The sequence below is a fragment of the Rhinoderma darwinii genome, chromosome 5 (assembly GCF_050947455.1).
Source record: "Rhinoderma darwinii isolate aRhiDar2 chromosome 5, aRhiDar2.hap1, whole genome shotgun sequence".
NCBI lineage: Eukaryota > Metazoa > Chordata > Amphibia > Anura > Rhinodermatidae > Rhinoderma > Rhinoderma darwinii.
In genome coordinates, this window is record NC_134691.1 from 340,552,860 (window position 1) to 340,575,142 (window position 22,283).

General features: G+C 46.6%; 2 protein-coding genes across 2 annotated transcripts in view; one reads left to right on the forward strand and one right to left on the reverse strand.

Annotated features, from left to right (window-relative positions):
- LOC142652225 (autophagy-related protein 9A-like) overlaps positions 1 to 1,746 on the reverse strand; it is a 36,625-nt gene extending 34,879 nt beyond the window's left edge. The window contains exon 1 of the mRNA XM_075827827.1: positions 1,444 to 1,746. The gene's annotated coding sequence lies outside the window, so the exon portion shown is untranslated. The remainder of the gene's footprint in view (positions 1 to 1,443) is intronic.
- LOC142652226 (mitochondrial potassium channel ATP-binding subunit-like) lies at positions 1,402 to 20,445 on the forward strand. Its single transcript, XM_075827828.1, has 16 exons — positions 1,402 to 1,812; positions 2,291 to 2,591; positions 5,565 to 5,720; positions 6,910 to 7,004; positions 8,324 to 8,429; positions 8,594 to 8,755; positions 8,876 to 8,961; positions 9,139 to 9,236; positions 10,230 to 10,335; positions 10,440 to 10,473; positions 11,508 to 11,638; positions 12,601 to 12,695; positions 12,844 to 12,977; positions 16,899 to 17,046; positions 17,650 to 17,900; positions 20,103 to 20,445. Exons 1-16 carry the CDS (start codon positions 1,760 to 1,762, stop codon positions 20,181 to 20,183), a joined length of 2,037 nt encoding a protein of 678 aa, XP_075683943.1. The 5' UTR covers positions 1,402 to 1,759; the 3' UTR covers positions 20,184 to 20,445.
- Positions 20,446 to 22,283: the final 1,838 nt, after the last annotated feature.

A 22,283-nucleotide genomic window follows, 5' to 3' on the forward strand; every position in this document is an offset into this window, starting at 1 on the left:
AATCCTATCATGTGATACTGTCTGCTGAGCCGTGTATCTAATCCTGTCATGTGTGATACTGTCTGCTGAGCCGTGTATCTAATTCTATCATGTGTGATACTGTCTGCTGAGCTGTGTATCTAATCCTATCATGTGTGATACTGTCTGCTGAGCTGTGTATCTAATCCTATCATGTGTGATACTGTCTGCTGAGCTGTGTATCTAATCCTGTGTCACTGTCTGCTAAACAGTGTATCTAATGCTATCCTGTGATACTGTCTGCTAAGCTGTGTATCTAATCCTATCATGTGTGATACTGTCTGCTGAGCTGTGTATCTAATCCTATCATGTGTGATACTGTCTGCTGAGCTGTGTATCTAATCCTATCATGTGTGATACTGTCTGCTGAGCTATGTATCTAATCCTATCATGTGTGATACTGTCTGCTGAGCTCTGTATCTAATCCTATCATGTGTGATACTGTCTGCTGAGCTGTGTATCTAATCCTATCATGTGTGATACTGTCTGCTGAGCTGTGTATCTAATCCTATCATGTGTGATACTGTCTGTTGATCTGTGTATCTAATCCGTTCATGTGTGATACTGTCTGCTGAGCTGTGTATCTAATCCTATCATGTGTGATACTGTCTGCTGAGCCGTGTATCTAATCCTATCATGTGTGATACTGTCTGTTGATCTGTGTATCTAATTCGTTCATGTGTGATACTGTCTGCTGAGCTGCGTATCTCATGCTATCATGAAGTGATACTTCTTAGCTGCTGTATCTAAGCCTATCATGTGCGATACTGTCTGCTCAGCTTTTGTATCTAATGATATGTACAGCGCTTACCCGAGTGATTCTGTCGCTTCGTTTTAGCGATCGGTCGATCGGGGGCTCAGTGCTCGGACCCCCACTGATCAAAACTTCTGACATATCAAAAGTTTTTTGAAAGTTTAGTTACCCTTTAAATACAACTAGAAACAGTGAGTTCTGATGTCATCCAGAGCTATATACTCCAGAGCTGCATTCACGATTCTGCCGATTGTTATAGGAAAGAACAAATGTATTTACACACACCGTTTAATAGCTGCGCTAAGGCCTCGTTCACATCTGCGTTGGGGTCCCGTTCTGGTGTTCCGTCCGAACGGGACCCTGAACAGACACAAAAGGAATCCAGAGGTTTCCGTTTCCATCACAGTTGGTTTCCGTTTGTGTCTGTTCAGGTTCCCGTTCGGACGGAACACCAGAACGGGACCCCAACGCAGATGTGAACGAGGCCTTAGACAGTACAGAGCCGGGTGTAAACACAACATATCCCAGAATGCAATACACCTGAGAAAGCTCTGTGCAGACGTTGAACACGCAGGGAATGCTGGTTGATCTACGCTCTGGAGTATAAGTAATGTAGTATGTACATCTTGTCAGTCACATGGGGGGTGACACGTGACTTCTCAGGTTGTTACCTCAGAGGTTGAGGTCTAGTGGCTCTGACGTTCCCGCCCTGTCACGAAGATCACATGACCATGATACACGCCTTCTGATTGGTGCTTCATAGGCATATAATACGTTGACGCTGAAGCGGCTCCGTGGCTCAGTCCCGGGCTCCCGCACGAGTCCCGCTTTATTATTCGGGTCCACGTGAAAAACTAGTTTTTGTTGCCGCCCCACCCCTTTCTTGATCACATGATCAACATTTAGCCAATGAGTGTGATTTGAGGTGGGACTGTTCCCGGTGAGGGTGGAGCTGTGTGAAGGGGTCACCGGTACATCTTGCCGGTCATGCTGCTGCACTTTATGCAGGCTGGGCTACGCCGCTGCCCGGGCCCTGTCAGGTAAGATGTGACGTCACGCGCACAGCCCGCCGGCAAGCGTAGTTTCTTCAGCGAGTGAGGGACTACAACTCCCGGCATACACCGGGGAGGTCGAGACTGAGTGTCTTTCTTGTCCTTCCATTTGGCTCGGGCTGTCCCCTGACAAATGACATGACAGGATGTAGAACTACAAATCCCAGCGTCTGTAGAGCTACAAGCACTGCATTCGGTTTGCATTAAAGAGATCTCTGCTAGCTGGCAGTGAATGAAAAATACTCTTGTCCAGAGATTTGCATAGGCTGCAAGTTTTTAGCCTTTAGCTGCGAAGAGAAATAGACAAACCGCAAAGGTTGTGGCCCCATGTCCTGCCCATCCGGATCCTGCTTCGTGAATAGAATACAAGAGCGACAGTGAGGACTGACACATATAAAGCCAGAGGAATAGGAGAGAGAAGGGCAGGATTGCATGACACCCTCTGATGTCTGACCTTCTCTTCCAGGCACCTCCAGCTCTCCTGCATCTCACGGTCTCCTCCTGCGTCTCCACGCCTCAAGCTCTATGCCCGCCTCCGAGATGCCACCCGCTGGTCTGGCAGAACCACCAACAAGGGCAGGACACTGGCACTTCTGCTTAGCCCAGCCTTTGTGGGGTTGGGAGGGAAGGTCGCCCTGTGCCAGCTGGAGGTGCAATTCCATCCGCCCGTCGTGTCCGAGAGGGAGAGACCGGAACCAGAGTTCTGCTGGACCGAGTTCTGGAAGCTCCTGCGACCGCAGCTTCTGGCGCTGATCACGGCCGTCATTGTAAGCAGATTCTGAGAGGGGGTACAGGGGAAATCTGAGGGGGGCAGCACAAGCCGAAGTAATTCAGGATCAGTAATGTATGTACACAGCGACTCCACCAGCAGAATAGGGAGTGCAGCTCTGGAGTATAATACAGGATGTAACTCAGGATCAGTACAGGATAAGTAATGTAATGTATGTACACAGTGACTCCACCAGCAGAATAGTGAGTGCAGCTCTGGAGTATAATACAGGATGTAATTCAGGATCAGTACAGGATAAGTAATGTAATGTATGTACACAGTGACTCCACCAGCAGAATAGTGAGCGCAGCTCTGGAGTATAATACAGGATGTAACTCAGGATCAGTACAGGATAAGTAATGTAATGTATGTACACAGTGACTCCACCAGCAGAATAGTGAGTGCAGCTCTGGAGTATAATACAGGATATAACTCAGGATCAGTACAGGATAAGTAATGTAATGTATGTACACAGTGACTCCACCAGCAGAATAGTGAGTGCAGCTCTGGAGTATAACACAGGATGTAACTCAGGATCAGTACAGGATAAGTAATGTAATGTATGTACACAGTGACTCCACCAGCAGAATAGTGAGTGCAGCTCTGGAGTATAATACAGGATATAACTCAGGATCAGTGCAGGATAAGTAATGTAATGTATGTACACAGTGACTCCACCAGCAGAATAGTGAGTGCAGCTCTGGAGTATAATACAGGATGTAACTCAGGATCAGTACAGGATAAGTAATGTAATGTATGTACACAGTGACTCCACCAGCAGAATAGTGAGTGCAGCTCTGGAGTATAATACAGGATGTAACTCAGGATCAGTACAGGATAAGTAATGTAATGTATGTACACAGTGACTCCACCAGCAGAATAGTGAGTGCAGCTCTGGAGTATAATACAGGATGTAACTCAGGATCAGTACAGGATAAGTAATGTATGTACACAGGGACTCCACCAGCAGAATAGTGAGTGCAGCTCTGGAGTATAATACAGGATGTAACTCCGGATCAGTACAGGATAAGTAATGTATGTACACAGGGACTCCACCAGCAGAATAGTGAGTGCAGCTCTGGAGTATAATACAGGATGTAACTCAGGATCAGTACAGGATAAGTAATGTAATGTATGTACACAGTGACTCCACCAGCAGAATAGTGAGTGCAGCTCTGGAGTATAATACTGGATGTAACTCAGGATCAGTACAGGATAAGTAATGTAATGTATGTACACAGTGACTCCACCAGCAGAATAGTGAGTGCAGCTCTGGAGTATAATACAGGATGTAACTCAGGATCAGTATAGGATATGTAATGTATGTACACAGTGACTCCACCAGCAGAATAGTGAGTGCAGCTCTGGAGTATAATACAGGATGTAACTCAGGATCAGTACAGGATAAGTAATGTAATGTATGTACACAGCGACTCCACCAGCAGAATAGTGAGTGCGGCTCTGGAGTATAATACAGGATGTAACTCAGGATCAGTGCAGGATAAGTAGTGTATGTACACAGTGACTCCACCAGCAGAATAGTGAGTGCAGCTCTGGAGTATAATACAGGATGTAACTCAGGATCAGTGCAGGATAAGTAGTGTATGTACACAGTGACTCCACCAGCAGAATAGTGAGTGCAGCTCTGGAGTATAATACAGGATGTAACTCAGGATCAGTACAGGATAAGTAATGTATGTACACAGTGACTCCACCAGCAGAATAGTGAGTGCAGCTCTGGAGTATAATACAGGATGTAACTCAGGATCAGTACAGGATAAGTAATGTAATGTATGTACACACTCCACCAGCAGAATAGTGAGTGCAGCTCTGGAGTATAATACAGGATGTAACTCAGGATCAGTACAGGATAAGTAATGTAATGTATGTACACAGTGACTCCACAAGCAGAATAGTGAGTGCAGCTCTGGGGTATAATACATGATGTAACTCAGGATCAGTGCAGGATATGTAATGTAATGTATGTACACAGTGACTCCACCAGCAGAATAGTGAGTGCAGCTCTGGAGTATAATACAGGATATAACTCAGGATCAGTACAGGATAAGTAATGTAATGTATGTACACAGTGACTCCACCAGCAGAATAGTGAGCGCAGCTCTGGAGTATAATACAGGATGTAACTCAGGATCAGTACAGGATAAGTAATGTAATGTATGTACACAGTGACTCCACCAGCAGAATAGTGAGTGCAGCTCTGGAGTATAATACAGGATGTAACTCAGGATCAGTACAGGATAAGTAATGTAATGTATGTATACAGTGACTCCACCAGCAGAATAGTGAGTGCAGCTCTGGAGTATAATACAGGATGTAACTCAGGATCAGTACAGGATAAGTAATGTAATGTATGTACACAGTGACTCCACCAGCAGAATAGTGAGTGCAGCTCTGGAGTATAATACAGGATGTAACTCAGGATCAGTACAGGATAAGTAATGTAATGTATGTATACAGTGACTCCACCAGCAGAATAGTGAGTGCAGCTCTGGAGTATAATACAGGATGTAACTCAGGATCAGTACAGGATAAGTAATGTAATGTATGTACACAGTGACTCCACCAGCAGAATAGTGAGTGCAGCTCTGGAGTATAATACAGGATGTAACTCAGGATCAGTACAGGATAAGTAATGTAATGTATGTACACAGTGACTCCACCAGCAGAATAGTGAGTGCAGCTCTGGAGTATAATACAGGATATAACTCAGGATCAGTACAGGATAAGTAATGTAATGTATATACACAGTGACTCCACCAGCAGAATAGTGAGTGCAGCTCTGGAGTATAATACAGGATGTAACTCAGGATCAGTACAGGATAAGTAATGTATGTACACAGTAATTCCAACAGCAGCTGTTTTTAACAGCTATCGTTTAGTCACGGAGTCACCCAAGCTTTATAGACATGCATAGCCCCTGTTGTTTTACCATTTTCTCTTGTTTCTTTAGCTGGCTTTCGGTGCAGCATTCTTGAATATACAGATTCCACTTATCCTGGGGGATCTGGTGAATGTGGTGTCCCGCTACACACGGGAGCACGCTGGGGACTACATCCGGGATGTTCGCGGTCCGGCCATGAAGTTGCTGTCTTTGTATGCAGCCCAGGTGAGCTGTGACATTGGATCTTTAGTAGGCTGTAAATGAGTGACCCTGAGAACAAGTAGTTCACTATTGGAAGTGAAAGTTTGGACTGCGGCATATGGACAGACTGAAGAGCTTGCAATCATAGTGCTCATGCCCATGGCCGTGTTATGGCTCCATACAACCTCCGCATTGCACGGAGCAGTGACACGGCACTCATAGGCCCAGTTCACACAGGGTTTTATGCCGCTGATTTTAATGCGGAAAGTGCCTTGGAATCAGCGCCAAAAAACTGCCTGAAACCGCCTCCCATTGATTTCAATCGGAGGCGTTATTTTCCCGCAGTGGCTTTAAGCCGCTCGCGGGATAGAGAGGCTGCATGTTCTTTCTTGCAGCGGTTTTGCCTCTGATATCAAAGGGAGGCAGAAAAAGTATTTTTCGCAGTGTTTTTGCCTGCGGTCCTCAATGGCCACTGGGAGAAAACCGTGGCAAGAATGTGCAGGCAGGTGAAAATCTGCTTTAACATTTTTTTCTGCCCTCAAAATCCTCTGTGTGAACAGGGCCTTATTAGACTTCTTAGGGTCCTTGCTGTACATACGTTTGCCCTCAGTGGCCAGGGATGGTATTGCAGGCAGCAGCATCTTGGAGACTTTGCATTCTGCTAAAGGGATGAAGGTTTTTCCCAAATTTTATATATGTTCAATGTAAGACTTCGCTATAATGGGCCCAAAGTGTCCTTTTTTTATTCGTTCAGGCAGTTTCTATTTCTTTTTACCCTTTGTTTTTTTTCTTCACTTTAATGAAGCGTAGTCCATAACTTTTGTCAATACAGGGGATGCTATTATATATATATATTTAGTGTGTGTTCTTTCAGTTTCTGTAATATTCAGCAAGTAATTGGAGCTAACATTGTATATGCTGTATATATAGAGAATGTGTTGTGGAATGGAGGGACCTCTAGTGGTTAATGATGGTATTGCTGCCGCCTGCATTATGGAGAGATTGCGCTGCAGGGCTGAGATTTTCATTAATATTATAATAAGCCAATGATATTATGAATTCTAGTTCCTGTTATTAGTCTGTCACCATGAATGGTGTGGAGGCACAGACTGCATGTCCTTTCCTTATCTGACCAGTAGGGGGTGATATCTGGTTTATTAACCCTGTATATATTTCTATTCGGTGACTGACTCTTGCTTGTATACACACTCAGGGCTTGCTGACATGCGGTTATATCATTCTGCTCTCTCGTGTCGGGGAGCGAGTTGCTGGGAGTATGAGGAAGGCTTTGTTCACATCCCTTCTGCAGTGAGTATTCTACAGTCCTGTGTCCTGTCTGCAAATCCGCAGGTTTCCTTCTGCATATTGTCATCTAACAGCGTCTAATTTGCCATCTGATCTGATGATCAACATATGGAGGCACTAGGTCAGCTCGGCAGAACCCAAACGTTATACTCCGGTTGACTACTCCACATCTTCTCCTGTGGAGATCAGCGCTGTCGCCTGGCGTTCCCTAGTAGCGCCTTCGCCTGGCGTTCCCTTGTAGCGCTGTCACTCTGTCTTTGTAGCTCTGTCCTAGTAGCACTGACGCCTGGTGGCCCCTAGTAGAGCTGTCGCCTGGTGGCCCCTAGTAGAGCTGTCGCCTGGTGGCCCCTAGTAGCACTGACGCCTGCCGCTCCCTAGCTGTGCTGCCGCCTGGCGCTCTGTCGTAGTAGCTCTGTCGTCTGTCGGTCCCTAGTAGCGCTGTCGCTTGGCACTCTGTCCTAGTAGCGCTGTCGCCTGGTGGCCCCTAGTAGCGCTGTCGCCTGGTGGCCCCTAGTAGCGCTGTCGCCTGGTGGCCCCTAGTAGCGCTGTCGCCTGGTGGCCCCTAGTAGCGCTGTCGCCTGGTGGCCCCTAGTAGCGCTGTCGCCTGGTGGCCCCTAGTAGCGCTGTCGCCTGGCGGCCCCTAGTAGCGCTGTCGCTCTGTTGTAGTAGCTCTGTCGTAGCGCTGTCACTCTGTCGCAGTAGCGCTGTCGCCTGGTGTCCCCTAGTAGCGCTGTCTCTCTGTCGCAGTAGCGCTGTCCTAGTAGCGCTGTCGCTTGGCACTCTGTCCTAGTAGCGCTGTCGCCTGGTGGCCCCTAGTAGCGTTGTCGCCTGCCGCTCCCTAGCTGTGCTGTCGCTCTCTCGCAGTAGCGTTGTCGCTGTCGCAGTAGCGCTTTCGCGTTAGCGTTGTCGCGTTAGCGTTGTCGCGTTAGCGTTGTCGCGGTAGCGCTGTCGCTCTGTGACGGTAGCGCTGTCGCTCTGTGACGGTAGCGCTGTCGCTCTGTGACGGTAGCGCTGTGCGCTCTGTCCTAGTAGCACTGTCGCCTGCCGTTCCGTAGCTGTGCTGTCGCCTGGCGGTTTCACTTCTGTACTATTATTAAGATCTCTGCTGTCAGTGAACATGGGAACGTTCGTTTTTTCACATTCAGAGGCTGCTCTAGTCCTATTCACAGGGCTGAGGGTTTGTTACAATGTATCCGTGAAGACCGTACTTAACACAGCAGCAACACCGTTTTCTCTCCTTTCCTGGACTCCAGGCTAAATGCTTTTACCTTCTGACACATTGTAACAAACCCTCCTCATCTCTGATCCTCTTCCCGTCACAGCCAGGATGTGGCTTTCTTTGACGCACAGAAGACCGGCCTCTTAGTAAATCGTCTCACCTCCGACGTCCAGGAGTTCAAGTCCGCATTCAAGCAGGTCATATCCCAGGTGAGATCCGATGAATGTTCTTCTACCAATAATGAATGGGGGCAAGAATACAATGCTACACAATGCAGATTTGTATGCCATTCAGGGTCTTTAGAAAGCTGGGTGACTCTTGTTACTGGTTGTGACCCGTGTAGTGGTGACGCGTTTCGTGCTATGACTTGCAGGGGCTCAGGAACATCACCCAGACATTTGGCTGTTTCATATCCCTCTATTACATCTCCCCAAAACTGACCGGACTCCTGGTGGTGGTGATGCCCGTGCTGGTGGGAGCCGGGGCCGTTATTGGCTCTTTTCTGCGCAGATTGTCGCGCCGCGCTCAGGAACAGGTATAGAGTTTCTCAATTTTCATCTGATTATACCGCGCCCTAAGGATATAGCCACGGGGCACATGAGCGTGATCAGTCGTGTTTACAATATATTTTGTTTTCCGTTTTCTCATACTTCAGATTGCCAAAGCGACAGGTGTGGCCGATGAGGCGATAGGAAATGTGCGCACGGTGAGGGCTTTCGCCATGGAAGACCGCGAGGTGGCGTGAGTGTTGGAGAGCGCAGTATTACACTAAGCACAGGAAATATTAGCACTAGTGATTCCGGCCGGGTGACAACCACTGGCGGCCATATTGCTTGTCACCCAGCTTTCCTAGATACAGATAGAACTATTGTGTCATTGTATTGTATCCGGTGACTTGTCCGTGTTTCCTCCATACAGGACGTACTCCGCCGAGGTCGACAAGTCCTCTCAGGTGAATGAAGTTCTGGGTGTTGGAATCGCCGTATTTCAGGGTCTCTCCAACATCGCTCTGAACTGTGAGTTACATTTACTGTGCATGAGGCTCTTTCTATAGGGTCATCGGTGCTGTACTGGCCATATGATGTATACTCTCTATAGGGTCATCGGTGCTGTACTGGCCATATGATGTATACTCTCTATAGGGTCATTGGTGCGGTACTGGCCATATGATGTATACTCTCTATAGGGTCACGACTACTTTATGGAATATACATGAGACTATGGTCCATATTCACCACTGCCAAATGGGTCATATATTATATTCTGTATACAGGGTCTCCAGTACCATTTGGAATACACGGGAGATCCTGTCTATAGGGTAACCACTTATATACTTCATTGCTGGATGGAATAGATAGAAGATTTTGTCAGTGTCTGTAGAATATATTCTGTCTATAGCGTCCCTGATGCTTTATAGATATATACGGTTTACAAGGTTTTGACTACAAGGGACGTCTGCTGCATGGAGTATACACGAGGGTCTGTCTATGGGGTCTTATAGATATCCTGTCTTTAAGGTCATCAGTGCCGTATGGGACAGATCTAAATACATTCAGTTGTACTGTATGGAATAATTGTGAGGTTTTTTTTCCACAGGGGCCTCCATGCTGTGTGGGCCATACAGTATATGACGTTCTGACTATAAGGGTCACCTTTGCTGTATGGATTGTGTTGTTCTATAGGGTTATTAGTGTATGGAATATACATCAGATCCTCTCTATAGGTTCATCAGTGCTGTATGGAATATGTATGGGCTTCGGTCTATAGGGTTCTATGGCTGTATGGAATATGTATGAGATCCTATATATAGGGTCATCAGTGCTGTTTGGAATATTATAGGGCCCCAAATGCTTTATAGGCTATACAATATATGAGGCTGCGACCTATAAGGGTTATCTGTGCTGTATAGATGAAGTGGTTGTTCTATAGGGTCCTAGGTGCTATATGGGACATACAGTATGTGTAGAGCTGTATATACTGTATACTGATCCTCTCTTCCGTCCGGGCAGGTATCGTCCTGGGGACCATATTTGCGGGCGGATCACTGATGGCAGGAAATGAACTCTCGGCCGGTGACCTCATGTCCTTCTTGGTGGCATCTCAGACCGTACAGAGGTTCGTCCACGCGGCGATAGTCGTCATCCGGTGCTTCGACGTAATTAGGAGGGGGGGGGGCACCGCTACCATGGTACCCCCTGACTGTATTGTATTTTACACAGGTCTATGGCAAACACTTCGGTGCTCTTTGGACAGGTGAGTTCCGTGGACCAATGAGATCTGGGGGTGTAGAGGTAGGAAGAGCGAGAAGTGTAAGGATCACTGATCCCTATTTTATACAAATCCCTCATATTTAAAGGGGCAGTCTGAAAAATACTTTTAGCTCATCAATCAGATGCATTATAAAAACTTGGACCCCAAGAACGGTCCTTATTATAGTCCGCTCCAGCACTGACTCCTCTTGGCATTGGTGGGGGAGGGGTCTGGATTTTATGACTTTTAGGGTATGTTCACACGTAGCATGAATACAGCGGTTTTTCCGCAACGTATTTCGTTGCAGAAAATCGGTAGCGTATTTCAGTAGCCACAGAAAGATGAAGTTTGAACAAATCTCGTCCCCACTCGGCGTAAAAAATCAGCCGACGAAATGATCATAAATTGACCTTCGGTGCGTTTTTTTTTAAATCCTCACTCTGTCAATTTGTTGCGGAATCGCTTTTTTGTTGCTGGTTTTCCCCATTGAATTGAATGGGGAGGTAAATCACGCAACGAATAGCAAATGTTGCAAATTTTGCGGCGGAAAAGCTGCGATTCCGCAGCAGAAATCCCAACTCGGGGAAAAAAAAAATCCTGTGTCCAGTCCGGCCTCCAGGGATGACGCTTCATCCTCTGTGACATCTGCAGCCAATCACAGGCTGCGGCGGTCACAAGGGATGAAACTTCATCCCAGGAGGCCGGACTGCAGGACATCAAAGGGACGTGTTGCTATGACAAAGGGTAAGTATAAGCTTTTTTTTCTTTTTTTTAAAATATTTTTTATCTCTAACCTGCTGTTTTCCGCAGCGGGCATTCTGGCTGAAAAACTGCACCACAATTTGGTTGTGTTTTTCGGCCGGGATTCCCTGCGGGGTCCAGGGCGGATGTGCTGTGTGTTTTTGCGCAGCGTATCCGCCCTGTGTGAACGTACCTCTAAAGTTCACCAGGCCTGAATCTTTCATGCTTTTTTATATTTTCAAAAACATATTTTTTTCCTCTCTCCCCTTTTTATCTGCTGTATTTCTGTGTCTTAGGTGGTCCGGGGTCTCAGTGCCGGGGGACGTGTCTTTGAGTTCATGCGTTTACAGCCAGAGATCCCACTGAGAGGAGGGAAGAAACTTCCTCAGCTAACGGGAGAAATAAACTTCAGAGATGTCTCCTTCAGGTAAGATCTGACAAATCATCATAGGCGACATAATACATATTTGCACGGTTACGATAGAATTTTATAGCATTTATTTTAGTACATTTTGTTACACACCTGCCATTCTGCGCTAGTGTGTTAGGGTGCGTCACCGCCTGATCTGAGGCCCATTAATCAAGTATTTAAAGGGGCTGTAAAGGTCTAGAGAAACATGGCGGCGTTCTTCTAGAAACCGTTCCACACCTGTCTATGCGTTGTGTTCAATATTGACATGAGTGGGGCTGAGTTGTAATACCACACACAACCTTTGGAAGAAGGTGGCGCTGTTTTTGTAAGAAGCCATGATTTTCAAATCCTGTACAATTAATTTAAAGGGGATGTCCCAAGGATAGAGGGCAAATGTCTGATTGCTGGGAGCCCCACTGATCACTAGAACAGGGGTCCAAAGCCCCTCGTTCCTCAAGGAGCTTGATGGAGCGGAGGATGAGCACGCACCCTGACGCTCCATTCTCATTCTGTCAGCCGCATAGACTTAGGATGGAGCAGCAGGGTGCATACTTGTACCTCTTCTCCATTCAAGCTCCTCCTCACTGCGGGGGGTGCAGTAAGAAGGATCGAGGGGCTCGAGACCCCTGTTCTAGTGATCGGCAGGGTGCATGCTTAACCACCGCTCCACTCAATGTCCTCCTCGCTGTGGTCGTGTAGTGCGAAGGAGTGAGGGGGTTGTGGATGCTGATTGGGATCGGTTATCAGAATTTCTCAGTAGTGCAGCCTCAGGCTTTGGGCCTGTAACTTCAAGTGTTCAGATCTAAGCCTAGAAGTAAGAGGTTATGAAGCAGTTTTCACATTTTTTTTTTTAAGGGCCTTTTTTTCATCTGTCTGGTGGTTCCCCTTGACATAGATGACTGACCATGTCCTAGTATTACACAGCATGTTACCACTGACTGTGCTGCACAATAATACATACAATTCTGCTCCTCCAGTTACCCCACTCGGCCGGGTCAAGAAGTCCTGAAATCTTTTGACCTGTATGTGCCCCCTGGTAAGACGGTGGCCATCGTGGGACAATCCGGGGGAGGTGAGAAAATATGATCAGTGAAATAAGTAACCGTAATAAACAAATCCTGCGGAAATCTGTGACCGGAATAGGGCAGCAGCTGTCACGTTGTTTCCTCATAGACATCTGTATAATATTCATACTGACCATTGTTTTTGTTGGGGATCAGGAAAGTCCACAGTGGCTGCGCTGGTGGAGCGTTTCTATGACCCCGTCCAGGGTGCGGTGGAACTGGATGGAGTCGACATCCGTTCACTTGACCCCTCGTGGTTAAGAGGGGAGGTCATCGGATACATCAACCAGGTAAATTACAGAATCCACGCTGTGTAAATATACGATGAAGTAATAGAAGTAGATTTCACCCGGCAGGACAGACCGTGCATTGTAATAAGTGGACTAAGAATCAACACTGCACTGTAATAAGGTGACAGAGGAGATCACTGCACTGTAATAAGGGGACAGAGGAGATCACTGCACTGTAATAAGGGGACAGGAGATCACTGCACTGTAATAAGGGGACAGAGGAGATCACTGCACTGTAATAAGGGGACAGAGGAGATCACTGCACTGTAATAAGGGGACAGAGGAGATCACTGCACTGTAATAAGGGGACAGAGGACATCACTGCACTGTAATAAGGTGGCGGAGGACATCACTGCACTGTAATAAGGGGACAGGAGATCACTGCACTGTAATAAGGGGACAGGAGATCACTGCACTAATAAGGGGACAGATGAGATCACTGCACTGTAATAAGGTGACAGAGGAGATCACTGCACTGTAATAAGGTGACAGAGGAGATCACTGCACTGTAATAAGGGGACAGAAGAGATCACTGTAATAAGGGGACAGGAGAGCACTGCACTGTAATAAGGTGACAGAGGAGATCACTGCACTGTAATAAGGGGACAGAGGAGATCACTGCACTGTAATAAGGGGACAGGAGAGCACTGCACTGTAATAAGGTGACAGAGGAGATCACTGCACTGTAATAAGGGGACAGAGGAGATCACTGCACTGTAATAAGGGGACAGGAGATCACTGCACTGTAATAAGGGGACAGGAGATCACTGCACTGTAATAAGGTGGCGGAGGACATCACTGCACTGTAATAAGGGGACAGGAGATCACTGCACTGTAATAAGGTGGCGGAGAAGATCACTGCACTGTAATAAGGGGACAGGAGATCACTGCACTGTAATAATGGGACAGGAGATCACTGCACTGTAATAAGGTGACAGGAGAAGATCACTGCACTGTAATAAGGGGACAGAGGAGATCACTGCACTGTAATAAGGGGACAGGAGAAGATCACTGCACTGTAATAAGGTGACAGAGGAGATCACTGCACTGTAATAAGGGGACAGGAGATCACTGCACTGTAATAATGGGACAGAGGAGATCACTGCACTGTAATAAGGGGACAGGAGAAGATCACTGCACTGTAATAAGGGGACAGAGGAGATCACTGCACTGTAATAAGGTGACAGAGGAGATCACTGCACTGTAATAAGGTGACAGGAGATCACTGCACTGTAATAATGGGACAGAGGAGATCACTGCACTGTAATAAGGTGACAGGAGATCACTGCACTGTAATAATGGGACAGAGAAGATCACTGCACTGTAATAAGGTGACGAAGATCACTGCACTGTAATAAGGTGACAGGAGATCACTGCACTGTAATAAGGGGACAGAGGAGATCACTGCACTGTAATAAGGTGACAGGAGAAGATCACTGCACTGTAATAAGGGGACAGAGGAGATCACTGCACTGTAATAAGGTGACAGGAGATCACTGCACTGTAATAAGGGGACAGGAGATCACTGCACTGTAATAAGGTGACAGGAGATCACTGCACTGTAATAAGGTGACAGGAGATCACTGTACTGTAATAAGGTGACAGGAGAAGATCACTGCACTGTAATAAGGGGACAGGAGATCACTGCACTGTAATAAGGGGACAGGAGATCACTGCACTGTAATAAGGTGACAGGAGAAGATCACTGTACTGTAATAAGGGGACAGGAGATCACTGCACTGTAATAAGGTGACAGGAGATCACTGCACTGTAATAAGGGGACAGGAGAAGATCACTGCACTGTAATAAGGGGACAGAGGAGATCACTGCACTGTAATAAGGGGACAGAGGAGATCACTGCACTGTAATAAGGGGACAGGAGATCACTGCACTGTAATAAGGTGACAGGAGATCACTGCACTGTAATAAGGGGACAGAGGAGATCACTGCACTGTAATAAGGTGACAGAGGAGATCACTGCACTGTAATAAGGTGACAGGAGAAGATCACTGCACTGTAATAAGGGGACAGAGGAGATCACTGCACTGTAATAAGGTGACAGGAGATCACTGTACTGTAATAAGGTGACAGGAGAAGATCACTGCACTGTAATAAGGGGACAGGAGATCACTGCACTGTAATAAGGTGACAGGAGAAGATCACTGCACTGTAATAAGGGGACAGGAGATCACTGCACTGTAATAAGGTGACAGGAGAAGATCACTGCACTGTAATAAGGGGACAGGAGATCACTGCACTGTAATAAGGTGACAGGAGATCACTGCACTGTAATAAGGGGACAGGAGAAGATCACTGCACTGTAATAAGGGGACAGAGGAGATCACTGCACTGTAATAAGGGGACAGGAGAAGATCACTGCACTGTAATAAGGTGACAGGAGATCACTGCACTGTAATAAGGTGACAGGAGATTACTGCACTGTAATAAGTGGACAGGAGATTACTGCACTGTAATAAGGGGACAGAGGAGATCACTGTAATAAGGTGACAGAGGAGATCACTGCACTGTAATAAGGTGACAGGAGATCACTGCACTGTAATAAGGTGACAGGAGATCACTGCACTGTAATAATGGGACAGAGAAGATCACTGCACTGTAATAAGGTGACAGGAGAAGATCACTGCACTGTAATAAGGTGACAGGAGATCACTGCACTGTAATAAGGGGACAGGAGAAGATCACTGCACTGTAATAAGGGGACAGAGGAGATCACTGCACTGTAATAAGGGGACAGGAGATCACTGCACTGTAATAAGGTGACAGGAGATCACTGCACTGTAATAAGGGGACAGAGGAGATCACTGCACTGTAATAAGGTGACAGAGGAGATCACTGCACTGTAATAAGGTGACAGGAGAAGATCACTGCACTGTAATAAGGGGACAGAGGAGATCACTGCACTGTAATAAGGTGACAGGAGATCACTGTACTGTAATAAGGTGACAGGAGAAGATCACTGCACTGTAATAAGGGGACAGGAGATCACTGCACTGTAATAAGGTGACAGGAGAAGATCACTGCACTGTAATAAGGGGACAGGAGATCACTGCACTGTAATAAGGTGACAGGAGAAGATCACTGCACTGTAATAAGGGGACAGGAGATCACTGCACTGTAATAAGGTGACAGGAGATCACTGCACTGTAATAAGGGGACAGGAGATCACTGCACTGTAATAAGGTGACAGGAGATCACTGCACTGTAATAAGGTGACAGGAGATCACTGCACTGTAATAAGGTGACAGGAGATCACTGCACTGTAATAAGGGGACAGGAGATCACTGCACTGTAATAAGGGGACAGGAGATCACTGTACTGTAATAAGGGGACAGGAGATCACTGCACTGTAATAAGGGGACAGGAGATCACTGTACTGTAATAAGGGGACAGGAGATCACTGCACTGTAATAAGGGGACAGGAGATCACTGCACTGTAATAAGGTGACAGAGGAGATCACTGTACTGTAATAAGGGGACAGGAGATCACTGCACTGTAATAAGGGGACAGGAGATCACTGCACTGTAATAAGGGGACAGATGAGATCACTGCACTGTAATAAGGGGAAAGGAGATCACTGCACTGTAATAAGGTGACAGGAGATCACTGCACTGTAATAAGGGGGCAGAGGAGATCACTGCACTGTAATAAGGTGACAGGAGATCACTGCACTGTAATAATGGGACAGAGGAGATCACTGCACTGTAATAAGGGGACAGATGAGATCACTTCACTGTAATAAGGGGAAAGGAGATCACTGCACTGTAATAAGGGGGCAGAGGAGATCACTGCACTGTAATAAGGGGACAGGAGATCACTGCACTGTAATAAGGGGGCAGAGGAGATCTCTCTGTGGTACTTCATATATTTCGGCTTATTGTCCATCTTCTCTGATCACTCAGGAACCTGTTCTCTTTGGAACAAGCATCATGGAAAATATTCGTTTTGGACGACCGGACGCCAGTGACACCGAGGTCCATGAAGCTGCAAAACTGGCAAATGCTGATGACTTTATCCGGAACTTTCCGGATGGATATAATACGCTGCTCGGTGAGTCTCGCAGCAGGTCTAAAATCACAACTCTCTATTAGAATCCTATAATTATAATTTCCCCCTGTAGCAGGGCCGCCTGTGCTTCCCTTTATCTGTCAGCAGACTACAGGCTGCTGTTTGGAGACGTCTGCAGTCCGTGAATAGGCAGTAGATTACTGCATAGTAGAAAGCGGCCTGTAACCGGGCAGGATGCAGGGCATGTGATATTGGCGGGCCGTCCTGCAATGCTTTAGCATCAAACCCCGCAGTTTATGGGATTGTTTTCTATAGTACCACTATACGATGAAATTTCTATTTAACCCTTTTTCTGCCGGGGAAATTTTTTACATAAACGAATAAAACATAAATTGTAAAATATAAAAAAAATCTTATTATACCCCAAATACATATATATGTCTACATGCACAGATCTTCACATAATCACCAGAACTGAAGAGCGCTAAAAATATCTCCCAACTACTCATCTTCTCACCCACATAGTAGTGGAAAAAAAGACCCCCCTATATGTGACAATAGGGCCGTGTTACCCGCTGACACCCCTGTACCGGTGAATGTTCTATCATGCCTCTCTTTTTGTATACCGTTTGTCTTGACTGACAGGTGAGCGCGGAGTTACCCTCTCTGGGGGTCAGAAGCAGCGGGTGGCCATCGCTCGCGCTCTCCTCAAGGACCCCCGTGTTTTAATTCTGGATGAAGCTACCAGCGCGCTGGATTCCGAGTCTGAGAGGACGGTACAGTTAGCCCTGGATCGTGCTTCATCCGGCCGCACTGTGCTGGTTATTGCTCATCGACTCAGCACCATTGCGGATGCTGATATTATCGTGGTCTTGGCAAAGGGCCGTATTGCTGAGGTGAGTCGCCGCGCTACATACACAACATAGAACGAGGTGTTCAGTTTAACTGCTAAATTCACATCCGGAGCTGCAGAGCTGAGAAGGAGAGGAGCTCCTGGCTTATGTAAGCTCCTTGTTGCTCAGTAAAGGAGAATATCTTCTTACAAGAGCCTTATTGTTTGCAGGCGATTAATGCTTCACTGATGTCAGATCCTCATTATTCTATACAGGAGAGAAGCTCCTGCTGATGTCAGATCCTCATTATTCTATACAGGAGAGAAGCTCCTGCTGATGTCAGATCCTCATTATTCTATACAGGAGAGGAGCTCCTGCTGATGTCAGATCCTCATTATTCTATACAGGAGAGAAGCTCCTGCTGATGTCAGATCCTCATTATTCTATACAGGAGAGAAGCTCCTGCTGATATCAGATCCTCATTATTCTATACAGGAGAGAAGCTCATGCTGATGTCAGATCCTCATTATTCTATACTGGAGAGAAGCTCCTGCTGATGTCAGATCCTCATTATTCTATACTGGAGAGGAGCTCCTGCTGATGTCAGATCCTCATTCTATACAGGAGAGGAGCTCCTGCTGATGTCAGATCCTCATTATTCTATACAGGAGAAGAGCTCCTTCCTGATGTCAGATCCTCATTATTCTATACAGGAGAGAAGCTCCTGCTGATGTCAGATCCTCATTATTCTATACTGGAGAGGAGCTCCTGCTGATGTCAGATCCTCATTATTCTATACAGGAGAGGAGCTCCTGCTGATGTCAGATCCTCATTATTCTATACAGGAGAAGAGCTCCTTCCTGATGTCAGATCCTCATTATTCTATACAGGAGAGGAGCTCCTTGCTGATATCCGATCCTCATTATTCTATACAGGAGAGAAGCTCCTGCTGATGTCAGATCCTCATTATTCTATACTGGAGAGGAGCTCCTGCTGATGTCAGATCCTCATTATTCTATACAGGAGAGAAGCTGATGCTGATGTCAGATCCTCATTATTCTATACAGGAGAGGAGCTCCTGCTGATGTCAGATCCTCATTATTCTATACTGGAGAGGAGCTCCTGCTGATGTCAGATCCTCATTATTCTATACAGGAGAGGAGCTCCTGCTGATGTCAGATCCTCATTATTCTATACAGGAGAAGAGCTCCTGCTGATGTCAGATCCTCATTATTCTATACAGGAGAGAAGCTCCTGCTGATGTCAGATCCTCATTATTCTATACAGGAGAGGAGCTCCTGCTGATGTCAGATCCTCATTATTCTATACTGGAGAGGAGCTCCTGCTGATGTCAGATCCTCATTATTCTATACAGGAGAGGAGCTCCTGCTGATGTCAGATCCTCATTATTCTATACAGGAGAAGAGCTCCTTGCTGATGTCAGATCCTCATTATTCTATACAGGAGAGAAGCTCCTGCTGATGTCAGATCCTCATTATTCTATACAGGAGAGAAGCTGATGTCAGATCCTCATTATTCTATACAGGAGAGGAGCTCCTTGCTGATGTCAGATCCTCATTCTATACAGGAGAGAAGCTCCTGCTGATTTCAGATCTTCATTATTCTATACAGGAGAGAAGCTCATGCTGATGTCAGATCCTCATTATTCTATACTGGAGAGGAGCTCCTTGCTGATATCAGATCCTCATTATTCTATACAGGAGAGAAGCTCCTGCTGATTTCAGATCTTCATTATTCTATACAGGAGAGAAGCTCCTGCTGATTTCAGATCTTCATTATTCTATACAGGAGAGAAGCTCATGCTGATGTCAGATCTTCATTCTATACTGGAGAGGAGCTCCTTGCTGATGTCAGATCTTCATTATTCTATACTGGAGAGGAGCTCCTTGCTGATGTCAGATTTTCCTTATTCTATACAGGAGAGGAGCTTCTTACTGGTGTCATATCTTTGTTGCTGCTTTTGGTCACACTTTCCATACTGAATGTGAAAGAGCAGGTAGCGGGCAGTAGGTTCATGTGTGGTCCTGCAGGGCTGACGGAAAATCTTCATAGACAAAATTTTGAATGCTGCTCTGGATGTGACTAGAGTATAAGATATGTTCGAAATAAAAAAGTAAAGTATTTTCAAAATTACTCTGCATTGTATCTAGATATAAACTGCAAAATGATGTTCAGAAGCAGAGCTATGCTTTATAGCTGACCGGGATGGCACTAATGAAACTATTTCTTGTCTTTTTTTCTCAGAGTGGAACCCATCGTGAGCTGCTGAGGAAGGGCGGCTTGTATGCAGAGCTCATACGTAGACAAAACCAGGAATCCCAGTGATGCAGGAGAAAAAATACTTCATTTAATAATATATCTGGAAGAAGATGCTATATCCTCACGTCTGTATACAGGAGAGGAGCTCCTCGCTGATGTAATATCCTCACGTCTGTATACTGGAGAGCAGCTCCTCGCTGATGTAATATCCTCACGTCTGTATACAGGAGAGGAGCTCCTCGCTGATGTAATATCCTCACGTCTGTATACGGGAGAGGAGCTCCTCGCTGATGTAATATCCTCACGTCTGTATACTGGAGAGCAGCTCCTCGCTGATGTAATATCCTCACGTCTGTATACGGGAGAGGAGCTCCTCGCTGATGTAATATCCTCACGTCTGTATACTGGAGAGCAGCTCCTCGCTGATGTAATATCCTCACGTCTGTATACGGGAGAGGAGCTCCCCGCTGATGTAATATCCTCACGTCTGTATACAGGAGAGCAGCTCCTCGCTGATGTAATATCCTCACGTCTGTATACAGGAGAGGAGCTCCTCGCTGATGTAATATCCTCACGTCTGTATACGGGAGAGGAGCTCCTCGCTGATGTAATATCCTCACGTCTGTATACGGGAGAGGAGCTCCTCGCTGATGTAATATCCTCACGTCTGTATACTGGAGAGCAGCTCCTCGCTGATGTAATATCCTCACGTCTGTATACGGGAGAGGAGCTCCTCGCTGATGTAATATCCTCACGTCTGTATACTGGAGAGCAGCTCCTCGCTGATGTAATATCCTCACGTCTGTATACGGGAGAGGAGCTCCCCGCTGATGTAATATCCTCACGTCTGTATACAGGAGAGCAGCTCCTCGCTGATGTAATATCCTCACGTCTGTATACAGGAGAGGAGCTCCTCGCTGATGTAATATCCTCACGTCTGTATACGGGAGAGGAGCTCCTCGCTGATGTAATATCCTCACGTCTGTATACGGGAGAGGAGCTCCTCGCTGATGTAATATCCTCACGTCTGTATACGGGAGAGCAGCTCCTCGCTGATGTAATATCCTCACGTCTGTATACGGGAGAGCAGCTCCTCGCTGATGTAATATCCTCACGTCTGTATACGGGAGAGGAGCTCCTCGCTGATGTAATATCCTCACGTCTGTATACGGGAGAGGAGCTCCTCGCTGATGTAATAGTCTCACGTCTGTATACGGGAGAGGAGCTCCTCGCTGATGTAATATCCTCACGTCTGTATACGGGAGAGGAGCTCCTCGCTGATGTAATATCCTCACGTCTGTATACGGGAGAGGAGCTCCTCGCTGATGTAATATCCTCACGTCTGTATACGGGAGAGGAGCTCCTCGCTGATGTAATATCCTCACGTCTGTATACGGGAGAGGAGCTCCTCGCTGATGTAATATCCTCACGTCTGTATACGGGAGAGGAGCTCCTCGCTGATGTAATATCCTCACGTCTGTATACGGGAGAGGAGCTCCTCGCTGATGTAATATCCTCACGTCTGTATACGGGAGAGGAGCTCCTCGCTGATGTAATATCCTCACGTCTGTATACGGGAGAGGAGCTCCTCGCTGATGTAATAGTCTCACGTCTGTATACGGGAGAGGAGCTCCTCGCTGATGTAATATCCTCACGTCTGTATACGGGAGAGGAGCTCCTCGCTGATGTAATATCCTCACGTCTGTATACGGGAGAGGAGCTCCTCGCTGATGTAATATCCTCACGTCTGTATACGGGAGAGGAGCTCCTCGCTGATGTAATATCCTCACGTCTGTATACGGGAGAGGAGCTCCTCGCTGATGTAATATCCTCACGTCTGTATACGGGAGAGGAGCTCCTCGCTGATGTAATATCCTCACGTCTGTATACGGGAGAGGAGCTCCTCGCTGATGTAATATCCTCACGTCTGTATACGGGAGAGCAGCTCCTCGCTGATGTAATATCCTCACGTCTGTATACGGGAGAGCAGCTCCTCGCTGATGTAATATCCTCACGTCTGTATACAGGAGAGGAGCTCCTTATTGCTGCTCCTAGTCTCACTTTGCACACAATTTACAGATAAAGGAGCTCTTGGTAGATTATCTTCCAGTATTACATAGAATCTGACACAGAATACGTGTGTGGTGACTACTCCTGTGTAAGGAT

Bases quoted from the DNA above. Each gene is read 5' to 3' on its own strand.
- LOC142652226 (XM_075827828.1), top strand. From the start codon at position 1,760: ATGCTGCTGCACTTTATGCAGGCTGGGCTACGCCGCTGCCCGGGCCCT. The intron at 12,978-16,898 runs GTAAATTACAGA...CTGATCACTCAG, and splicing joins TCATCGGATACATCAACCAG to GAACCTGTTCTCTTTGGAAC. The intron at 17,901-20,102 runs GTGAGTCGCCGC...TTTTTTTCTCAG, and splicing joins CAAAGGGCCGTATTGCTGAG to AGTGGAACCCATCGTGAGCT.